The 17,065-nt window shown below is 37.3% G+C and overlaps 1 protein-coding gene across 1 annotated transcript in view; it reads left to right on the plus strand.

Annotated features, from left to right (window-relative positions):
- LOC107746974 (triple functional domain protein-like) overlaps positions 1-17,065 on the plus strand; it is a 177,464-nt gene that overhangs the window by 32,527 nt on the left and 127,872 nt on the right. The window contains exons 2-6 of the mRNA XM_016561341.1: positions 1,393-1,467; positions 2,771-2,867; positions 8,892-9,084; positions 12,015-12,503; positions 12,702-12,824. Of these exons, the coding sequence (XP_016416827.1) occupies positions 1,393-1,467; positions 2,771-2,867; positions 8,892-9,084; positions 12,015-12,503; positions 12,702-12,824 (977 nt within the window). The remainder of the gene's footprint in view (positions 1-1,392; positions 1,468-2,770; positions 2,868-8,891; positions 9,085-12,014; positions 12,504-12,701; positions 12,825-17,065) is intronic.

Genomic DNA, 17,065 nt, shown 5'->3' on the forward strand with positions numbered 1-17,065 from the left:
ATTACTTTTTCACGTAGTGCCAGGCAGGTTTGGACAGCTTTTTTTCTTCATTTTGTATTTGCTCGGGTTATCTTTGTGTAATATTAAAATTAGTTTGAACTGAATCTTTCAAGTGTGACATATGCAAAAAAAAAACATGAAAAAACGTTTTCACAGCACTGTATATATTTTGTCTGGAACATTTAGACTAATTTTTATTGTATATTTTTAGATAAATATTGTACATGCCAATTAACCAGTAAATATTTGGCAATTTTGAGATTATTTGTTTTGCGTATGGACCACCAAATGTGCCAGCAGAAGTTATCCTTGTGTCAGTTCCAGAATTATGTTTTATATATATATATATATATATATATATATATATATATATATATAGTATATATATATATAAGTACAATTATTATTAATAATAATAATACTTTTATTCAGAAAGAATGCAGTAAATTGATCAAAAGGGACAGTAAAGTGACAGTTACAAAAGATTTGTATTTTAAGTAAATGCTGTTCTTTTGAATCTGGAAAAATATATATTACAGTTTCCACAAATATTCTGCGTTGATAAGACAAAATGTTTCTTAAGCACCAAATCAGCATAGTAGAATTATTTATGAAAGATCATGTGGTACTGAAGACTGGAGTACTGAAAATTCACAGTGTTACTGTTTTACTGCATTTTTTCATCAAATAAATGCAGTCTGGTGAGCATAAAAGACTTCTTTCGAAAACATTAAAAGTGTCTGTATAGAAGATATTAATCAGATGTTCAACAAGATATTTAAAGCAGAACACAATACTTTTTGCTGAGCACAGAATTCTGATTGACCTTTATGTGCTCACTGGGTACTGACTTTTTGATCTTTTGTATAACCCAGTTATTCTTAAGACGGGTAATATGTTTGAAATTTTAATTGGCGAATTGGTTTAATGCAAGATTTTGACACTATTTGTATTGAGGGAGATTGGTGTCAATGAGTGCACATTAGCATGTTATATGCATTGGCGAAGCTGTTGATTAATTAAGATCTTGCCATCTGCTGAGTAGGCGGGGGAGAGAGAGAATGAGGATCAGGGTTGGGGAGGAGAGGGTGGAGCGGGCATGTATCTGACTCGGGAGGCCTTGACATACAGAACTAAATATGTTATTAACTGCACACCATATAATCAAACACATTTTAAACACATTGAAGTAAATCAAAAAAATATGAATGTGATAAATCTCTGCATGTTTTAGCTATTATCCTGCCATAGTTCTAGTGTGCTGTTTCATAAATGTAGGCTAATCAACCTATGAATAAATGATATCATGTGTTGCTTTTCCTGTTTACAAGTTGTGTGAATGTGTTTGTCATCATGTGCTTAGGAGACTGACCAGTTTTTGAATCCTTCCAGGGTTCCACAGAAATGAAGACATGAAGGCTGTTGAAGTTCTTCCCATCCTTAAAGAAAAGGTGGCATTCTTATCAGGTGAGCCTATATATTATTCTATGTTTTGGGTTTCCTCATCTACAGTAGTTGTCTATCTGGCAATGATTGTTGGCTTTTTGATGAATTGCTGTGTTCCTCTTGTGTAAGTCGCTTTGGATAAAAGTGTCTGCTTAATGCATAAATGTAAATGTTACAAAAGTAATCTTTTTTTTTTTTTTTAGGAAAGTAATGCTTTTATTCAGAAGATGCTGAATATTAATCAAACGTAACAGTAAAACATTACTGTAATGTTAGAAAAATTCTATTTAATATAGATGCTTTTGTTCTGAACTATATTCATTAAAGAATCCTGAAAATTTTTTTATAATGGTTTCATCAAAATATATAGGAGCACATCTGTTTTCAGTATTGATAATATTAAGAAATGTGAATTCAGCACCAAATCAGATTGTTGGAATTATTTATGTGACACTGAAGACTGGAGTCATTCAGCTTTGCTATCTCAGAAATAAATGACATTTTAAAATAAATTAAAATAATAATAATAATAATAATAATAAATTGTAAAAATATTTCATAGTATTACTTTTTATTGTATTTTAGATCAAATTAATGCAGCCCAGGTGAGCCTAATAGGCTTGTTTAAAAAATATTTCAATCTCTTGCCGACCCCAAAATTTATAAACCATGGTCCCATGTCTAAAAAACCCATCATAGTTAAGAAAGGAGTGAAAAAAAAACTTGCTTCCCGCTCCATTCGAAGCCATTTATTTAGAAGTGTTCTCTCCATATCCAAAGGCCCGGATTTCTATGAATATTAACGAGAGGAAACGTATTTGCAGTGACAGTCATTAACACTCTCAGATATGTGAGCTCAAAGGCAGAGCAGCATCGCTGGGGAAATGCAGTGAGTGTTTAGCTGGCTGCTGACCCAGATAGCTTACGAACATCTTAATCTTTGGCAGGCCAACTTGCTTATCATCAGCTCAGCTTGTCTAAGTAGAGATATAACTCATTTCCAATTTTGCCCTTCTTCCACCTCTGCACTTCAAAGAAAGTGTAACGGAAGTAGGTTTGCAATAGCGATATGAAGCAATCATATTACCCCAGCAATGATATGAGACATCATATTCTGTATTAGACAAAAACGGAAGCTAGTTAAACACAACTTGGCATGGATGGCTATGATAAGTAGGCCATGGTGTTCTAAAGCATCACTATATACAGTAGGTAGGCTAGTTGGAGTTTCTTAAGATTAGCCATTGCCCTATTTTACTAATGCTTGAGTGACACAGACGTTGTTGTTCCAGCCAAATATATAGTGTGTTGATTTGGCCTGCAGGTGGAAGAGATCGTCGTGGAGGGCCAGTCCTTACATTTCCAGCCAGGAGTAACCATGACAGAATACGACAGGAGGACCTCAGACGACTTATTGGTGTGTCAGTGTGAACATTATTATGCAACTAAATTCGTAGTCATAATAGATCAGGTTCAGGCAGTTGAAACATTGAGGGATTGATCCCATGGCAGCACAGGTGTGGAAGTCAGCCAGCTGCTTGAATTGTAAAGTTACAGTTCACTCATCATTGTGTTCATCCTAGCTGCTCAAGGAAAGATAGACTAGCGGTTGATCTATTTTTGGCCATTTCATTTAAAATTAGCCATTCAACAAAGGTGCAGTCACGATTTGCTTGTCAAATTTTCACTGACAAAATCAGCAAAACCAGTCAATTTATTAGAAATCCATCTGATCGGGATAAGGAGACCCAAAAGTTTTATTTTATTTATTTTTTTATTTTTTTATTATTTTATTTTTTTTAAATAAATCAAGGCTTTTCTTCAGCAAGGATGCAGTATATTGATCAAAGTTAACAGTAAATGTATATTCCTAGGGGGAAAAACTATATATTTAATATACATTTATTTCATAAGGGTGCTTTCACACCTGGCGCATTTTTAGCTCGGTTCGTTTGGGCATATGTGAAAACGGCAATCGTGCTCGGATCCGCGCCAAAATAATCAGTCCGAGATCGCCTGAACCAGATGGTCTCGGCTCGATTGAAAACGAACTCTGGAGCGGTTCGGTTGTAGTGAGAAAGCAATCCGATCTAACGGACCAACGAACCAGGCTATATCACAATGTATAATGGGTAATTACGTAAGTTCTGTGAAAAGCATTAGCTTTGTTGTTTTGCTAATACCTCAAAATGAACCTGTGAATGTCTGTCCTGGACTCCTGCTCAAAATGATAAAATAATATAACGACAGCTACAAAAAAAAACCAACAATAAGCCCGCGAAGCTGTTATCGTTCCATCCTGATGTATGACAGCCATGACAGCTCAGTGGAATCCTGGAAAATAAACCGTGGAACTTTGACCAATGAGAGAACAGTTTACTCGCGCGTGACTTGTATTAACAAATTTGGTCCATTTAGAAACGTTGCCATGTGAAAGCGAACCGCGCCAAGAATAAAAGCTACATTTTTATTATTTTAATCCCTGTTTCAGAACAAAGCAATCGATCTACAGGTGTGAAAGCACCCTAGTTCAAATCTATTAACATATTTACTGACATATCAATCGAGACTTATTGATATAAAAATGATAGTTAAACTTTATTTGGAGTAGTCAAGTCAAGTCAAGTTACCATTATTTATATAGTGCTTTTTACAATGCAGATTGTGTCAATAGCAGCTTTACAGTATTAAACAGGGAAATAGTGTGTCAAAATAGTGTGCCATTCTCCTCTGGCCAGACGAGACCAGCAGTTTAATTCTAGGTTGCAACAAACTACTTGTGCACAATGCACATTTCTTAATATTAAACCTGAAATGTCGCTATTGATGAGGACTGTGTGGTCTTTGAATAATATTGTCTTTAAATGCAAGATATTTAAAGAGTACCTAAAGTACACTTACAATAGTTCAACTTTAGCACAATCAAATATACTTCAGTATATCTTTAGTTGTACTTCAGAGCTACTTCCGCACAATTAAAGTGCACTAAGCACAAAATTAGTTGTTCAAATTTAGCAGACTTTAAGTATACCAGTTTAGTACACCAAAAAAGTACAACTGCAGGGTATTTTTATTAAGTAAATAAAATGTAAATGCATTTGTAGTATACTTAGCATGAAATAAATGTATTTCAAATACATTTTAGTATATTTATTTTTCACTAGGGTTGTTACAAAATATTTGTTTACAATAGATTATGTTGTTTTGAATATTATGTTCATCAAAGACTCCTGAAAAAAAGTATCATGGTTTCCACAAAACTATTAAGCAGCACAACTGAAAATAATAAGAAATGTTACTTGAGCACCAAATCTGCATATTGTAATATTTCTGAAAAAGATCACGTGACACTAAATCATGTAAACACAGTTACCACTCTGTTTACTTTGCCATATCTAGTGCCATAAATTCTATAACACTTTCTTGAAGATATTATATAGGAATCAGAATATAATAGAGACTGTATATATAATAGAGTTGTTGTTAATGCATTACTAGACTGTTGCTAGGGTGTTTTAGAGGGTTAGGCCATCAAAGTCCCTTTAAGGCAAGTCATTTCACTCCGCAGCCATCTTTGAAACTCCTCTCTCTGTAATTGTAAGGGAGTTGCTGGTTGGCTGCTAGGTTGTTCTGGGTGGTTGCTGTGGCATTGAGACAGTTGCTTGGGTGTTTTGGTGGGTTACTAGCATGTTTCTAATGAAATGAAAACTGCTGCTCAAGAAAGCATTTTCACAAGCAAATTTTAATTTTGTTTAATTTACAGTAATTTCTTTTCATATCTATATTCATATACAAGTAATGCCTGTGGCTAAGCTTTCCCCTATCTCACACACACTTTAACACGCAGAATAGCTTAACAACTGCATACACCTTAGCATTACACCTAAGCATTGCAGTGAGTATCATTTGCATTTTCTTCAGGAATACTTTCAAGTCTAGTTTATGTATTCTTGTCAAGTCCTGGTTTTGTTTTGAAGCTCCCAGGTTTCTGGTTTGTTTAGACATCACATGGCCAATTTGTCTTTTCCCTGCTGTGTCCTTCTGTAGTTAGCATTGATTTGACTCAGTGAAAGTCACCCAGCTCTACGTGAATCTCTGCTTTCAGCCAGAGGGTTCCAGCTCTGCACAGTTCAAAACTTTATGTAGGTTATCATTTGCCGCAGGGTCCTCCCAAACTTTTCTTCTGTTTTGTTGTCCGTAATCACTCTGTTTGAGCCAAACTGAATAATACAGAAATTAAAGTCATCTTCTCGACAGCTGTAAACACATTCTCCACTTTTGCACAGAATAATATGGCAATTTGAAAATAAATAATGCACTTCTGACCCTTTGCTCGGAAACGCAGATATTCAGTATTACAGTATGCTGGAGACCCAGATGTGGCCCCTGGTTAGGAAAACAAGTGGTTTAGTGAGGAAGTGTATAGACGCTTACGGCTGTTGGTTTTGCTGTCTGGTGTATATCAGATAGCCAGGGGTGTAGATATGTTGTTTGGCCTAAAACTGCAGATTTTAGGCCACACTGGTTGTCCTCCATTACTCTTTCATGTCTTTCTCTCTTCTGTTTCTTCACTCCTAAGAAGATTTCTCATTCTTTCACACTTTAAAGAAATGTTCCTGACTCAATCCAACCCACATGGTGTCAAGCACCACATAAAATAATCCATGAATTCTTGAAATCAAACCCAACTTGTGTGTGTATATTAATACACTTACAATGCAAGTCTATGAGACAAGGCATTGCGCAAGGATAAATGTTTAAACACACACTGTTTTGGAAGTATACCCACAATACTTTTAGTTTGTTAATATAGACTAATATGATAAAATCACTTATGTTCAGTTTTTAACTCCTAATATTACCATTATACCATGATCTAAATACTTGATTCTGATTGGCTGGAAGGTGTGCGTTTAAACCGTGTAATGCACAGGTAGTTCCAATATGCAGCCTTCATTTAAAGCACACAAAACCGCACATAAGACTCACATACCAAGACTGGAGATCATGCTGAACACAAAGAAACTTTCAGGAGCAACTTGTTGTCAATGCTGCCCTGTGACGTTTATTAATTAATTTGCAGCAATGAGGTGGTAATGCCACTGTTTTTGAAGTAAATAAACTTACAGGCACAAATACTCTCTCTCTCTCTCTCTCTCTCTCTCTCTCTCTCTCTCAATTATTAATTAAAATGTTATAAGTCATTCAAATAAATGAATTTTATATATATCTACATAATCTTACCACTACTTTATCTCTGTGTCTGAATTAAAGTGTGCAGAATGATATATCTAACAAGCCGTAACTGACTAAAACAGCCGTCATTTTTACCTCTCCAGTCTAGTTTTGCTCTGCTACCATCAATAACAGCTTTAACTTGTCAGTGCTGTCAAGTGACCATGGTTTAAGTGGGATAATACATGATTTTATTTAACTTTGAGGTGCATCAGGTGGTTCTTTGATTCCATGTTGTGCATTAAAATCATGCAGTGACCACCTAACTGTGGACAGATCAGAAAATCCATCCACTGCAATTACACCGGTAACACACAGGCTTAAATCACAGGCTTAATTATTTATTTGATTATTTGAGATGAGTTTGTATTGTTGAAATTTAAATGGTGTTCATAATTTATTTTTTCTCGGTTTTGCTTGTATTAAATTTGATAGATACACTACCGTTCAAAATATTTTTATTTTATTTATATATGTTTTTCAAAAGAAGTCTATGTTCACCAAGACTGCATTTATTTGTTCAAAATACAGTAATATAGTAATATTGTGAAATATTACAATTTAGAAAAAGAACTAATATATTTTAAAATGTAATTTATTCCTGTGCTGGCACATGTCACATGATACTTCACAAATCATTCTAATATGCTGATTTGGCATTCAAGAAACATTCCTTATTATTATTATCAATACTGAAAACGGTGGCTGCTAAATATTTCTGTGGAAACTGTGTCTTTGATATTCTTTGAGTTTGAACAACAGCATTTATTTGAAATAGAAATATTCTGTAATGTCAATATTTTTAATATCACTTTTTAATGCATCATTGCTCAATGTAAGTATTAATGCACTGTAAAAAAAAAAAATCCATATCCGTAAAATGTACGGTAAAAAAACGGCAGTTGTGGTTGCTGGAATTTTACCGTAAAAGATACGGTAGCAACATTTTAGATTTTATGGTTTTAACTTAAATTTACATTTATTGAAGAATGTATACATTCATTATGTATACATCTATTGAAGTACTGAAATCTGTTTTGTACCTTTGTAATATACTGATAACCACCAAAAGCAGGCAGTGATTAGAAAGTCACATGATGAACCAAAGCCCATCACAAGCAGCTTTTAATACTAACATATATAGAAGGTGCACAGTGTCATTCACACAAACACTAAACACCATCATGGTAACACACATGAAACTGAAATAATGCAATAAACATTAATTTAACAACATTAGGTAAAAAGTAGACCTACTAACCCCAAACTGTTGATCAGTAGTGTACATATAAATCGCCTCACACTGTGTTATCCCTCCTCTTGTTTTCTCTCTGTCTCACTCATCCTGCATTCTGTTCTCTCTCTCTCTCTCTCTCTCTCTCTCTCTCGCTCTCTTTCTCTAAAAAAAAAAAAACATCAAACTTCAAATTTGAAATGTAACGCATGGAATTCTGGGAATGTCAGTTTACGATTATTCACTGTAACTTATACGTTCTTTTTCACTTCCAAAAACGGTATACTACCGTAAAATTACATGTGATGTGCAAAACAGTTTTTCACCGTACATAGTAGGGGAACTTACCTTTAACCATTTAACAGGTTTTTACTGTAGCATTTTTACAGTCTTTTACCATTAAATTCACGGTCATTTTTTTACAGTAAAAAGTAGACCTACTAACCCCAAACTGTTGATCAGTAGTGTACATATAAATCGCCTCACACTGTGTTATCCCTCCTCTTGTTTTCTCTCTGTCTCACTCATCCTGCATTCTGTTCTCTCTCTCTCTCTCTCTCTCTCTCTCTCTCGCTCTCTTTCTCTCAGAGAGGGAGGTCAGAATGATTTAGTACTCATTCCTGCTTAAGAGTCAGACTAGAGGAGTGCAGCTGTGGATATGAAAACATTTTTGAGTTAACAGGCTGTTTTTCGAGCTAGAGAGCTCTTTAGTTCGCTTTTTTTTCTTTTGCATAAATCTATTTATTTATGTTTGTCCTATGGCAGTTTTCTCTAAATTTAGCAAGAAGGGTTTCTTTATCTTTCATATGCTATATTTGGGTAACTGTTATTTTCCATGCATGGTCCCTTCACATTATATATGATGCACTAAAATGTATTTCAATTTGAAAGCAGCGGCTCTCATTTACATCTCCCTAATGATGTGAGTGTCAGCGGTGCAGAAGAGCTGATGCTGTGTTTTTATTTGTTTGTGTAGTGAGGAGGTGAGCAGACATGGCTTCACGGTCATCGTGGATATGCGAGGATCCAAATGGGACTCTATCAAACCTCTGCTGAAGATCCTACAGGAATCGTTTCCTTCCTGCATCCACGTCGCTCTCATCATCAAGCCTGACAACTTCTGGCAGAAACAGAGGACGAATTTTGGCAGTTCCAAGTTTGAATTTGAGGTAAGGACTTTGTGCATTGTGAATTTACATTTAATAAAGTGACAGTGAAATTCTGTTTTTGGTAGATACAATTGGATATTGCTTTGAATTTTCTTCTAAAATCTGTTGTCTGAGATTACAGATTCTTTCAGGGAAATAAATTAAAGAGAGAACACAGTCTATATATCTTTTACTAGAACATTCCATATTGGTGGTGCGAAAGTAGAGCTGTCAAAATTACTTCTGACCTATTTCATTAGAGCTGAGAGGAAGACACATGCAGTAGTGTTATATTTAATCTGAAGGCTTATTCTCCCAAAGGAGGTTTCTTAAATTAACACATCTAGTGTGGTACAACATTCAGAAGTATTATTACATTCTAATATATGTGTAATTGATTTATACTAAGTGTTTATAACTGCATCACAAATATTATTTGAAGTTGTCTACACCTAAACACTGGAAAATCCTTCTAATTGCACTGATGTAATACAGACCAGGCTGTCTTGAAGTTCTGGTCTCTGTCCACCACCAAGTCTCAAGTGTCCACTGTCCCCTCATGTGTCTACTGTTGTCTCTAATAACATGACCTGAGCTGCAATCTCTGGAATGTTTTTTTCTGGCTCCTTTAAGTAAAGTGTTCAATGTAACTGATCCAATAGGCTTTGTATTCATCATCCAATCAGTGTTTAATTGCATTGTTGTTTGAAATAACAACTTCAGCTTCTTGGAAACCTCCCACGGAGTCACAGACAAAACCATTCCATTCAGAACCCAGAACTGCCAAAATATTGTCATACTTTGCAGTAATCTGTTTTGGTTGTTGTAAAGATGTCACAAAGATGCCTCACCCACATATAAAACATTACATTTTAAAACAGCATTTTGTTGTTATTGTCAAATTTCAAGTCAAATTAGATTTTTTAGTTTTAGTATTTCATTGTTTCAAAGCAGCTTTACAAAAATCATGATGTTAATATTTATGATATCTTAATATTTTCATTCCTTATAGTCACATTCAACAGATTAGAGCCATGCAGTGATATAGTTTAATTTTTACATCAATGCAAGCAGTCGAGCCTTATATACTGTATATGTATGCAATATGTAAGTATGGATAAAGTTGAACATACTGATATGTTTTATATGTATATTTCTAAACTAAAATTAAAATAAAATGCTAATTCAAAGTATTAGTAAATATTAGGGGTGTAACGGTTCACAAACAGGATGGTTTGGTACGTACCTCAGTTTCTGTATGCAAACGTGAATTGCACATAATGCAGTTTTTAAATTACCTTCTAAATTATAACATTTCTATGTTGTTGTTGTTGAAATATATTCATTTACACAGTGGCTGTCATAACTTGATTCATAGCAGATTTATTTAAACATACATTAAATAATTAAGACATTACTAACAGGTCAAGTAAAATTTTATGTGTATATAGTGTAATATTTCGCGAAATGCTCTTCTCTAGACTTAATTTCTCTGGCGAACTAACAAGCTGAACACTGATGACTTGCCTGAGGTAAATGAAATGCTACGTGACATTTTGTTTACAAGCTGTTTTGTTGATGTCTTTCCGTGGTTGAAACACTGATTGAGTGATTACGTGAGGTATGATCATTCATGTTTATTTCATGTTAAAACTAGTAGTAAGGAGGAAGGGATGATCACGCTGACTCACACTACGTGCTGCGATTTGAACATTTGAACTAAGGTGTTTATACAGTGATCTGTCTCACCACATCAAAGAGTGCCAGAATGGCATTTATTGTTTTAATTTCCTGGAAAAAAATGGGCATAATTTGTAAGATGATACTTTGTTTCTTATCAAAAGTATAAAACTGTAAGTTTCCAATGAAGTTTTACTCATGCAGTGGTTAAAACAATACTGTGTTTGTTCGCTACACATGCGTACCGAACCAAAAGACCCGTTACACCCCTAGTAATTATAATTACAATAATTTAATCAGGGCATTATAGAGACACTCCAGATATAAAGACTCAAAATCTCAAAACAAATATATAAATGAAAAATCAATTGCTAGTTAAAAGATTAGTTCACTTTCAAATTAAAATTTCCTAATCATTTACTCACCCCCATGTCATCCAAGATGTTTACGTCTTTCTTTCTTCAGTCGAAAAGAAATTAAGGTTTTTGATGAAAACATTCCACAATTATTCTCCTTATAGTGGACTTCAACGGCTACCAAACGGTTGAAGGTCAAAATTACAGTTTCAATGCAGCTTCAAAGGGCTCTACACGATACCAGACTAGGAATAAGGGTCTTATCTAGTGAAACGGTCTGTCATTTTCTAAAAAATGTTTAAAAAGTATATGCTTTATAAACAAAAATGCGCGCCTTGCACTGCTCGAACCTAACTTCCGCCTACGTCAAGTGTGACCTTTTCAACGTAATTACGTATTGCGTAATTACGTAATACGTTGTTTATAAAGCATATACTTTTTTTTTTTTTTAGAAAGTGACCGATCGTTTCGCTAGACAAGACCCTTATTCCTCGTCTGGTATCGTGTAGAGCCCTTTGAAGCTGCACTGAAACTGCAATTTTGACCGTCAACCGTTTGGTAGCCATGGAAGTCCACTATAAGGAGAATAATCCTGGAATGTTTTCATCAAAAACCTTAATTTCTTTTCAACTGAAGAAAGAAAGATGTAAGCATCTTGGATGACATGGGAGTGAGCAAATGATCAGGAAATTTTAATTTGAAAGTGAGTTAATCTTTTAAGTCTTTTAATGTGGAGTCCTAGTTCTGTGACATACAGAGTTAATGCATATGTAGATATGTAGAGTGTTCCATGGGGTTCCATTTCAGTTAGGATGCAGTTAAACTAAATGAAAATGAGAAATATTCAATAGATGAGATCTAAAAATCTGCTACATTCAGAAAATGAACCTAAGTGTCCTACTTTCATCCTTTCAGACCATCATGGTGTCCCTCGAGGGTTTGACCAAAGTGGTTGATCCTTCCCAGCTGACTCCAGACTTCGAGGGCAGTCTGGATTATGACCACGAGGAGTGGATCGAAGTTCGAGTGGCCTTTGAAGACTTCACGAGCAATGCAGCTCGCATCCTTTCCCGTTTGGAAGAGCTCCAGGACTTGGTGTCCCAGCGGGAGCTGCCGTCAGACCTGGACGGGTCTCGGCGTGCTATGGAGGAACACGCCTCCCTGAAGAAAAAAGTTGCTAAAGCTCCTGTGGAGGAGTTAGATACTGAGGGTCAACGCCTGCTTCAGCGAATCCAGTGTGGGGAAAAAGGCAGAGGAGATATCCAGGGATTAGCTCCAAAAGTCCAGGCGCTTCTGGATAAACTCCACGCCACACGCCAACATCTGCACCAATCCTGGCACATGCGCAAAGTTAAACTGGATCAGTGCTTCCAGCTGAGACTCTTTCAGCAGGATGCAGAGAAGGTGTGAACATTAATTATATGTGAAGTTTAATAAGGAGAAAACTGGATAGTTTTACATATAACATAGGGTTGGGACCATAACATAATAGATAACACTTTATTATAGGGACCAATTCTCACTATTAACTAGTTGCTTATTAGCATGCCTAATATTAACATATTGGCTGTTTATCAGAAAATCCATGTCTCCTCTCAACAGATGTTCGATTGGATCGTCCATAATAAAGGCCTGTTCCTGACAACCTACACAGAGATAGGAGCCAACCATCAGCATGTGCTTGAGCTGCAGACCCAGCACAACCACTTTGCAATGAACTGCATGGTAAGGCTGTGTCCAGTGGTCCAGCAGTAATACGTGTCACCACCTGAGGCATTATAACAGTGTAGCTTGATGTGTGTTACATCATTTAAATGATGTGCGTTTGTACACGTGCCCTGGCTCACTTAGTCATGCAAGAATGAATTTTCTGTTGTCATATAATAGTCATCTCAATATATGCTTGAAGGGTACGTAATGCCACAGGAGAACAGTCACACGCAGATACATCATCCCTGTGTGTGTGTGTGTGTGTGTGTGTGTGACCCTGTCAGACATGTTAATCACCCCCAGTAGGTTTCAAAGGCAGAGAGTTTCACAAGAAAACGGCATGGTATCAATCACTGATTTTCCATCTCTATGGTCTCATCTGCCATCTGCCCATCCATATCTAAATGTAACTGCTGTTCAGCCAATAGGAAGAGTCTACAGCATGTATCTTCTTGCAGTGTGTCTTCATACAAATGATCCATGTAGTTTTAAATGCTTTCATATTTTGGGAATTCACAGAGAATCTTTCTCAGATTTGAAGGATATAAATCTGGTAACACTTTTAACTTTCATTAATAAGTAATTAAACCCTAATAATGATTAAACAGACCAGTAGTTGATATACTTTTATGTTTGAATATATATAAAAAAACATATTTAATCTTTAAGTCATTAAGTTTAATAACTGCAAATTAGATTTTTGCATTTTTTGAGGAAAATGTAAGTGGTGCTTACATTTTCAACACTTAAAGCACACATTGAGTATCATTCATGAAACATGAGTAGAATACATTTTTGTATAAATATATAGTTCAGTCATGAAACTCTAGATGGCGCAGGCGACGGGTTGTTAACCTAACCGATGATATTCAGAGAGTTAAACGACTTGGCACAAGCTGATTGGTTCATGCTGCATATGCAGCCAATGAGCTTACTGCCTTGCATTTATATGGCAGCTAGCATTCACTTGAGATTCCTGCAGCGCGCTTTCAGAGTTTCTCTGAAACCCTCCACCTTCCCCAGCTCCACCTGTATAGATCTGCTACGGGGTTATTTTATATGCTATTTGTGCAGCAGCAGCATGTCTTAAATACTCACGGCACCGTATCGCCATATGCATTGGCAGTAGCAAGTTCCTGCTTGCAGCAGCAGCAATAATCTACAACTACAGCAATAACCAACAGCAGCAGCAATTCAGCAGCAGCAGCGTAGCAGATCTATTCCACCAAGACCAAATACATTAACATTGTCATATCCATCACCATGCTAAAATCTTCAGAGAGTTGTCATGATTAAACTAAGAGTTTTTACTTAATAAACTCCTAATTTTATGCTTGTTGATAGCAAGTAAGGTAGTTGTTGTAGTTGTTATGTTTAGGGTTAAGGGATCTAGAATATGGTCATTGTTATGTGTTGGTATAATATAAAGCACACGACGAAGGAGTCCAAGAAGTCTTTTTTAATAAATCCACAAGGAGAAACCCCCAAGATACAAACATACAAACAAACAATATTGGACAATGAACTGAGGGAAACTGAGGGCTTAAATAGGGAACATAATCAGGAAGAAACAGAACAGGTGTGGGAACGAATTAATCAAGAACCATGGAAACTAACTCAGGCAGGCATTTACGAACAGGGAGAAAACTAAATAGAAAGAGAACCAACATGTAACAGAACTCCCCACTCCCGGAAGGTGAGTCCTCGTGGCGTAGAAAGAACAAAGTCCAACTGAGGAGGGAGGGCTGGGGCTCTGGAGGAGGGCATGGAGCAGGAGAAGGTCTGGAACTGTGAGAAGGTGACAGGGGGAGAAACCAATGCGGTGAAGACAGGAGCCAGGAGCAGGAGGAGCCAGACAGGTACCCAGGCCACAGTCAGCGAGATCTTTCATGGTGAAGTCGCAGGAGGGAGGAGCCATGGTGGAAGTCTGGGAGGATGGGATGACAGACCACAGTGGAGATGAGGGCACATGGAGCCAAGATGGAGCCGATGGGTCGGAGGGCTGAGGTGAAATTTGGGGCTCAGTGCCTAGAGGCGGAGATAGGGGATCCTCATGTCAAGGCAGAGCTGGAGACCAGAAGGCCCGAGGTGAATCAGAGCGCCCAGATAGCGCTAACTGAGTGTGAGCTGATGGACTGACAGGAACCAGCAGAGGCAGGGATGAGGAACTGGCTGGTTTAAGTAGAGGAGGTGGGAGATGGAGGCTGGGAGGGAACACAGGAGAACAGAAGCTGGGCAGAACCATAGAAGACGCAGGAGATTCAGCAGACGCAGGTTCGGGACTGGACGGAACCAGTGGAGACTGGAGAAACAGGGACACATCCTCTTCTAAAACATCAACTATTACAAAGGCCAGCTGCAGCTCACCCTCAGCGGCGGGAGTGTGGGTGGGGCTCCATTTCAGACCCAAGTATTCCACTAAGGGACGGGTGATGTTACCGGCTCATGCACCTGATCAGACTCTCCATTGAGCTCAGGCTCCGTGTCTGTGGTGGGCTCAGACAGTGCAGGGTGTGGGAGCCAGCTGGCTGGGCTCTGGATCTGGAGTAGGGCTGGTGTCATCCTCCTTGGGTCAGATGGTGAACGCTGATCCATTGTTCACCATCACCCACTCCATGAAAGGGGTGAAATCCTCTCTGGGACTGTTCACTGAAAAGTGTGCCTTAGACCAGGATAGTGAGTGAGGCACGCCAGATCTAAAAAGTCCCTTGTATGGTCCTCCAGGTAGAGCAGCTGAATGGCAGGCAGGTCCATGGGTGAAATGAAACAAGAACAAAACAAAAGAAAGGAAAACACAGCTAAATCTATCTTCTCTAGGTCCGGTATTCTGTTGCGCATTGGTATAATATAAAGTGCACAAAAACTAAACAGAAACAGAACCAACATGTGACAGTCATGCAGAGTAAGGCATTAATATGTGCTTTTAATATGTGCATTGTCAATAAGGCTCAGCAGAGGCTGTACTTCCTTCACCAGCTGAGGAAGTTCAACCTGCCACAGTAGCTGCTGATACAGTTCTACTCTGCAGTCATTGAATCTGTCCTCTGCACTTCAATAACTTTCTGGTCCAGGTCAGCAACCAAATCAGACCTTAGAAGCTTGTAGCGGATAGTCCGGACTGATGAGAGAATCACACTCTCCAAGAACTGCACTCATCCAGAGAGAGTAAAAGAGAGCTGGCAAAATTATTCTGGAGCCCTCACACCCAGCCCACTTCTTCTTTGAACTGTTGCCATCTGGTAGGCACTGCACTGAGCACCAGAACGGCCAGGCATAAGAACAGTTTCTTCCCTCAGGCAATCCATCTCATGAACAGTTAACTTGGCAATAAACGTGTAATACACAACATTATTAATACATTATTTATTTAACACACATACCTCTTTTTACATTTCCTTGCATTTCTACATAACACACCTGTACACACAAATATCATCTATTGTCTACTTTGTATATAGTGTATTTTTTATTTATTTTTTTATTTTTTTGTATATTGTTATTTCCTATTTATTTATCCTATTTTTATTATTTTTATTATCTGTCTTGTCTTGTCATTGTCATTCTGTTCGTGCTGTGGAAGCTTCTGTCACCAAAACAAATCCCTCATATGTGTAAACAAACCTGGCAATAAAGCTCTTTCTGATTCTGATTATAAATACTAAAAAACAGCCAATATGATAGTAATATGCATGCTAATAAACAACAAGTTAATAATGAATAGTGTTCCCTAATCTAAAGTGTTACTGGATACAGTGATGGTTACACCGTGTCAACACCAGACAGCTAAAGTCTGTCTACACTGGACGCGACAAAGTGACCATTAAATATAATTTGAAATTTGTGTCAGTACGTCATAAATATAACGCGGCAGCAGATTACTGTCGGGGATTTATCGTGTCGCGCCGCGCCACATCCAGTGTAGACAGCATCACTGATTATAATGGATTCTATAGAATTTTGTCGCGCCGCTCGCGTCTGGTGTAGACACGGTGTTATGCATAATGTTGTCAGGATTATGGACTATTCTGTGTGTGTTTTTGCCCCTGTGACCCAGTTTCTTCCTCATGTTGATTGTGTTAATTTGATTCCAGGTGTGTCTCGTTCCTCCCCAATTATCCTGCTTTTAAAAGCCCTAGGCCTTTCAGTTCTTGTTGGTCGGGTCTACTTGTTGAATGTCCTCCTTGTTCTCGGTTTTCCTGTGGATTATTAAAGACTGTGTCATTCAAGTACTCCTCGTTTCCTCGTTCCTTGCTCCC

The sequence above is a fragment of the Sinocyclocheilus rhinocerous genome, unplaced genomic scaffold (genome assembly GCF_001515625.1).
Source record: "Sinocyclocheilus rhinocerous isolate Xijiao unplaced genomic scaffold, SAMN03320098_v1.1 scaffold529, whole genome shotgun sequence".
NCBI lineage: Eukaryota > Metazoa > Chordata > Actinopteri > Cypriniformes > Cyprinidae > Sinocyclocheilus > Sinocyclocheilus rhinocerous.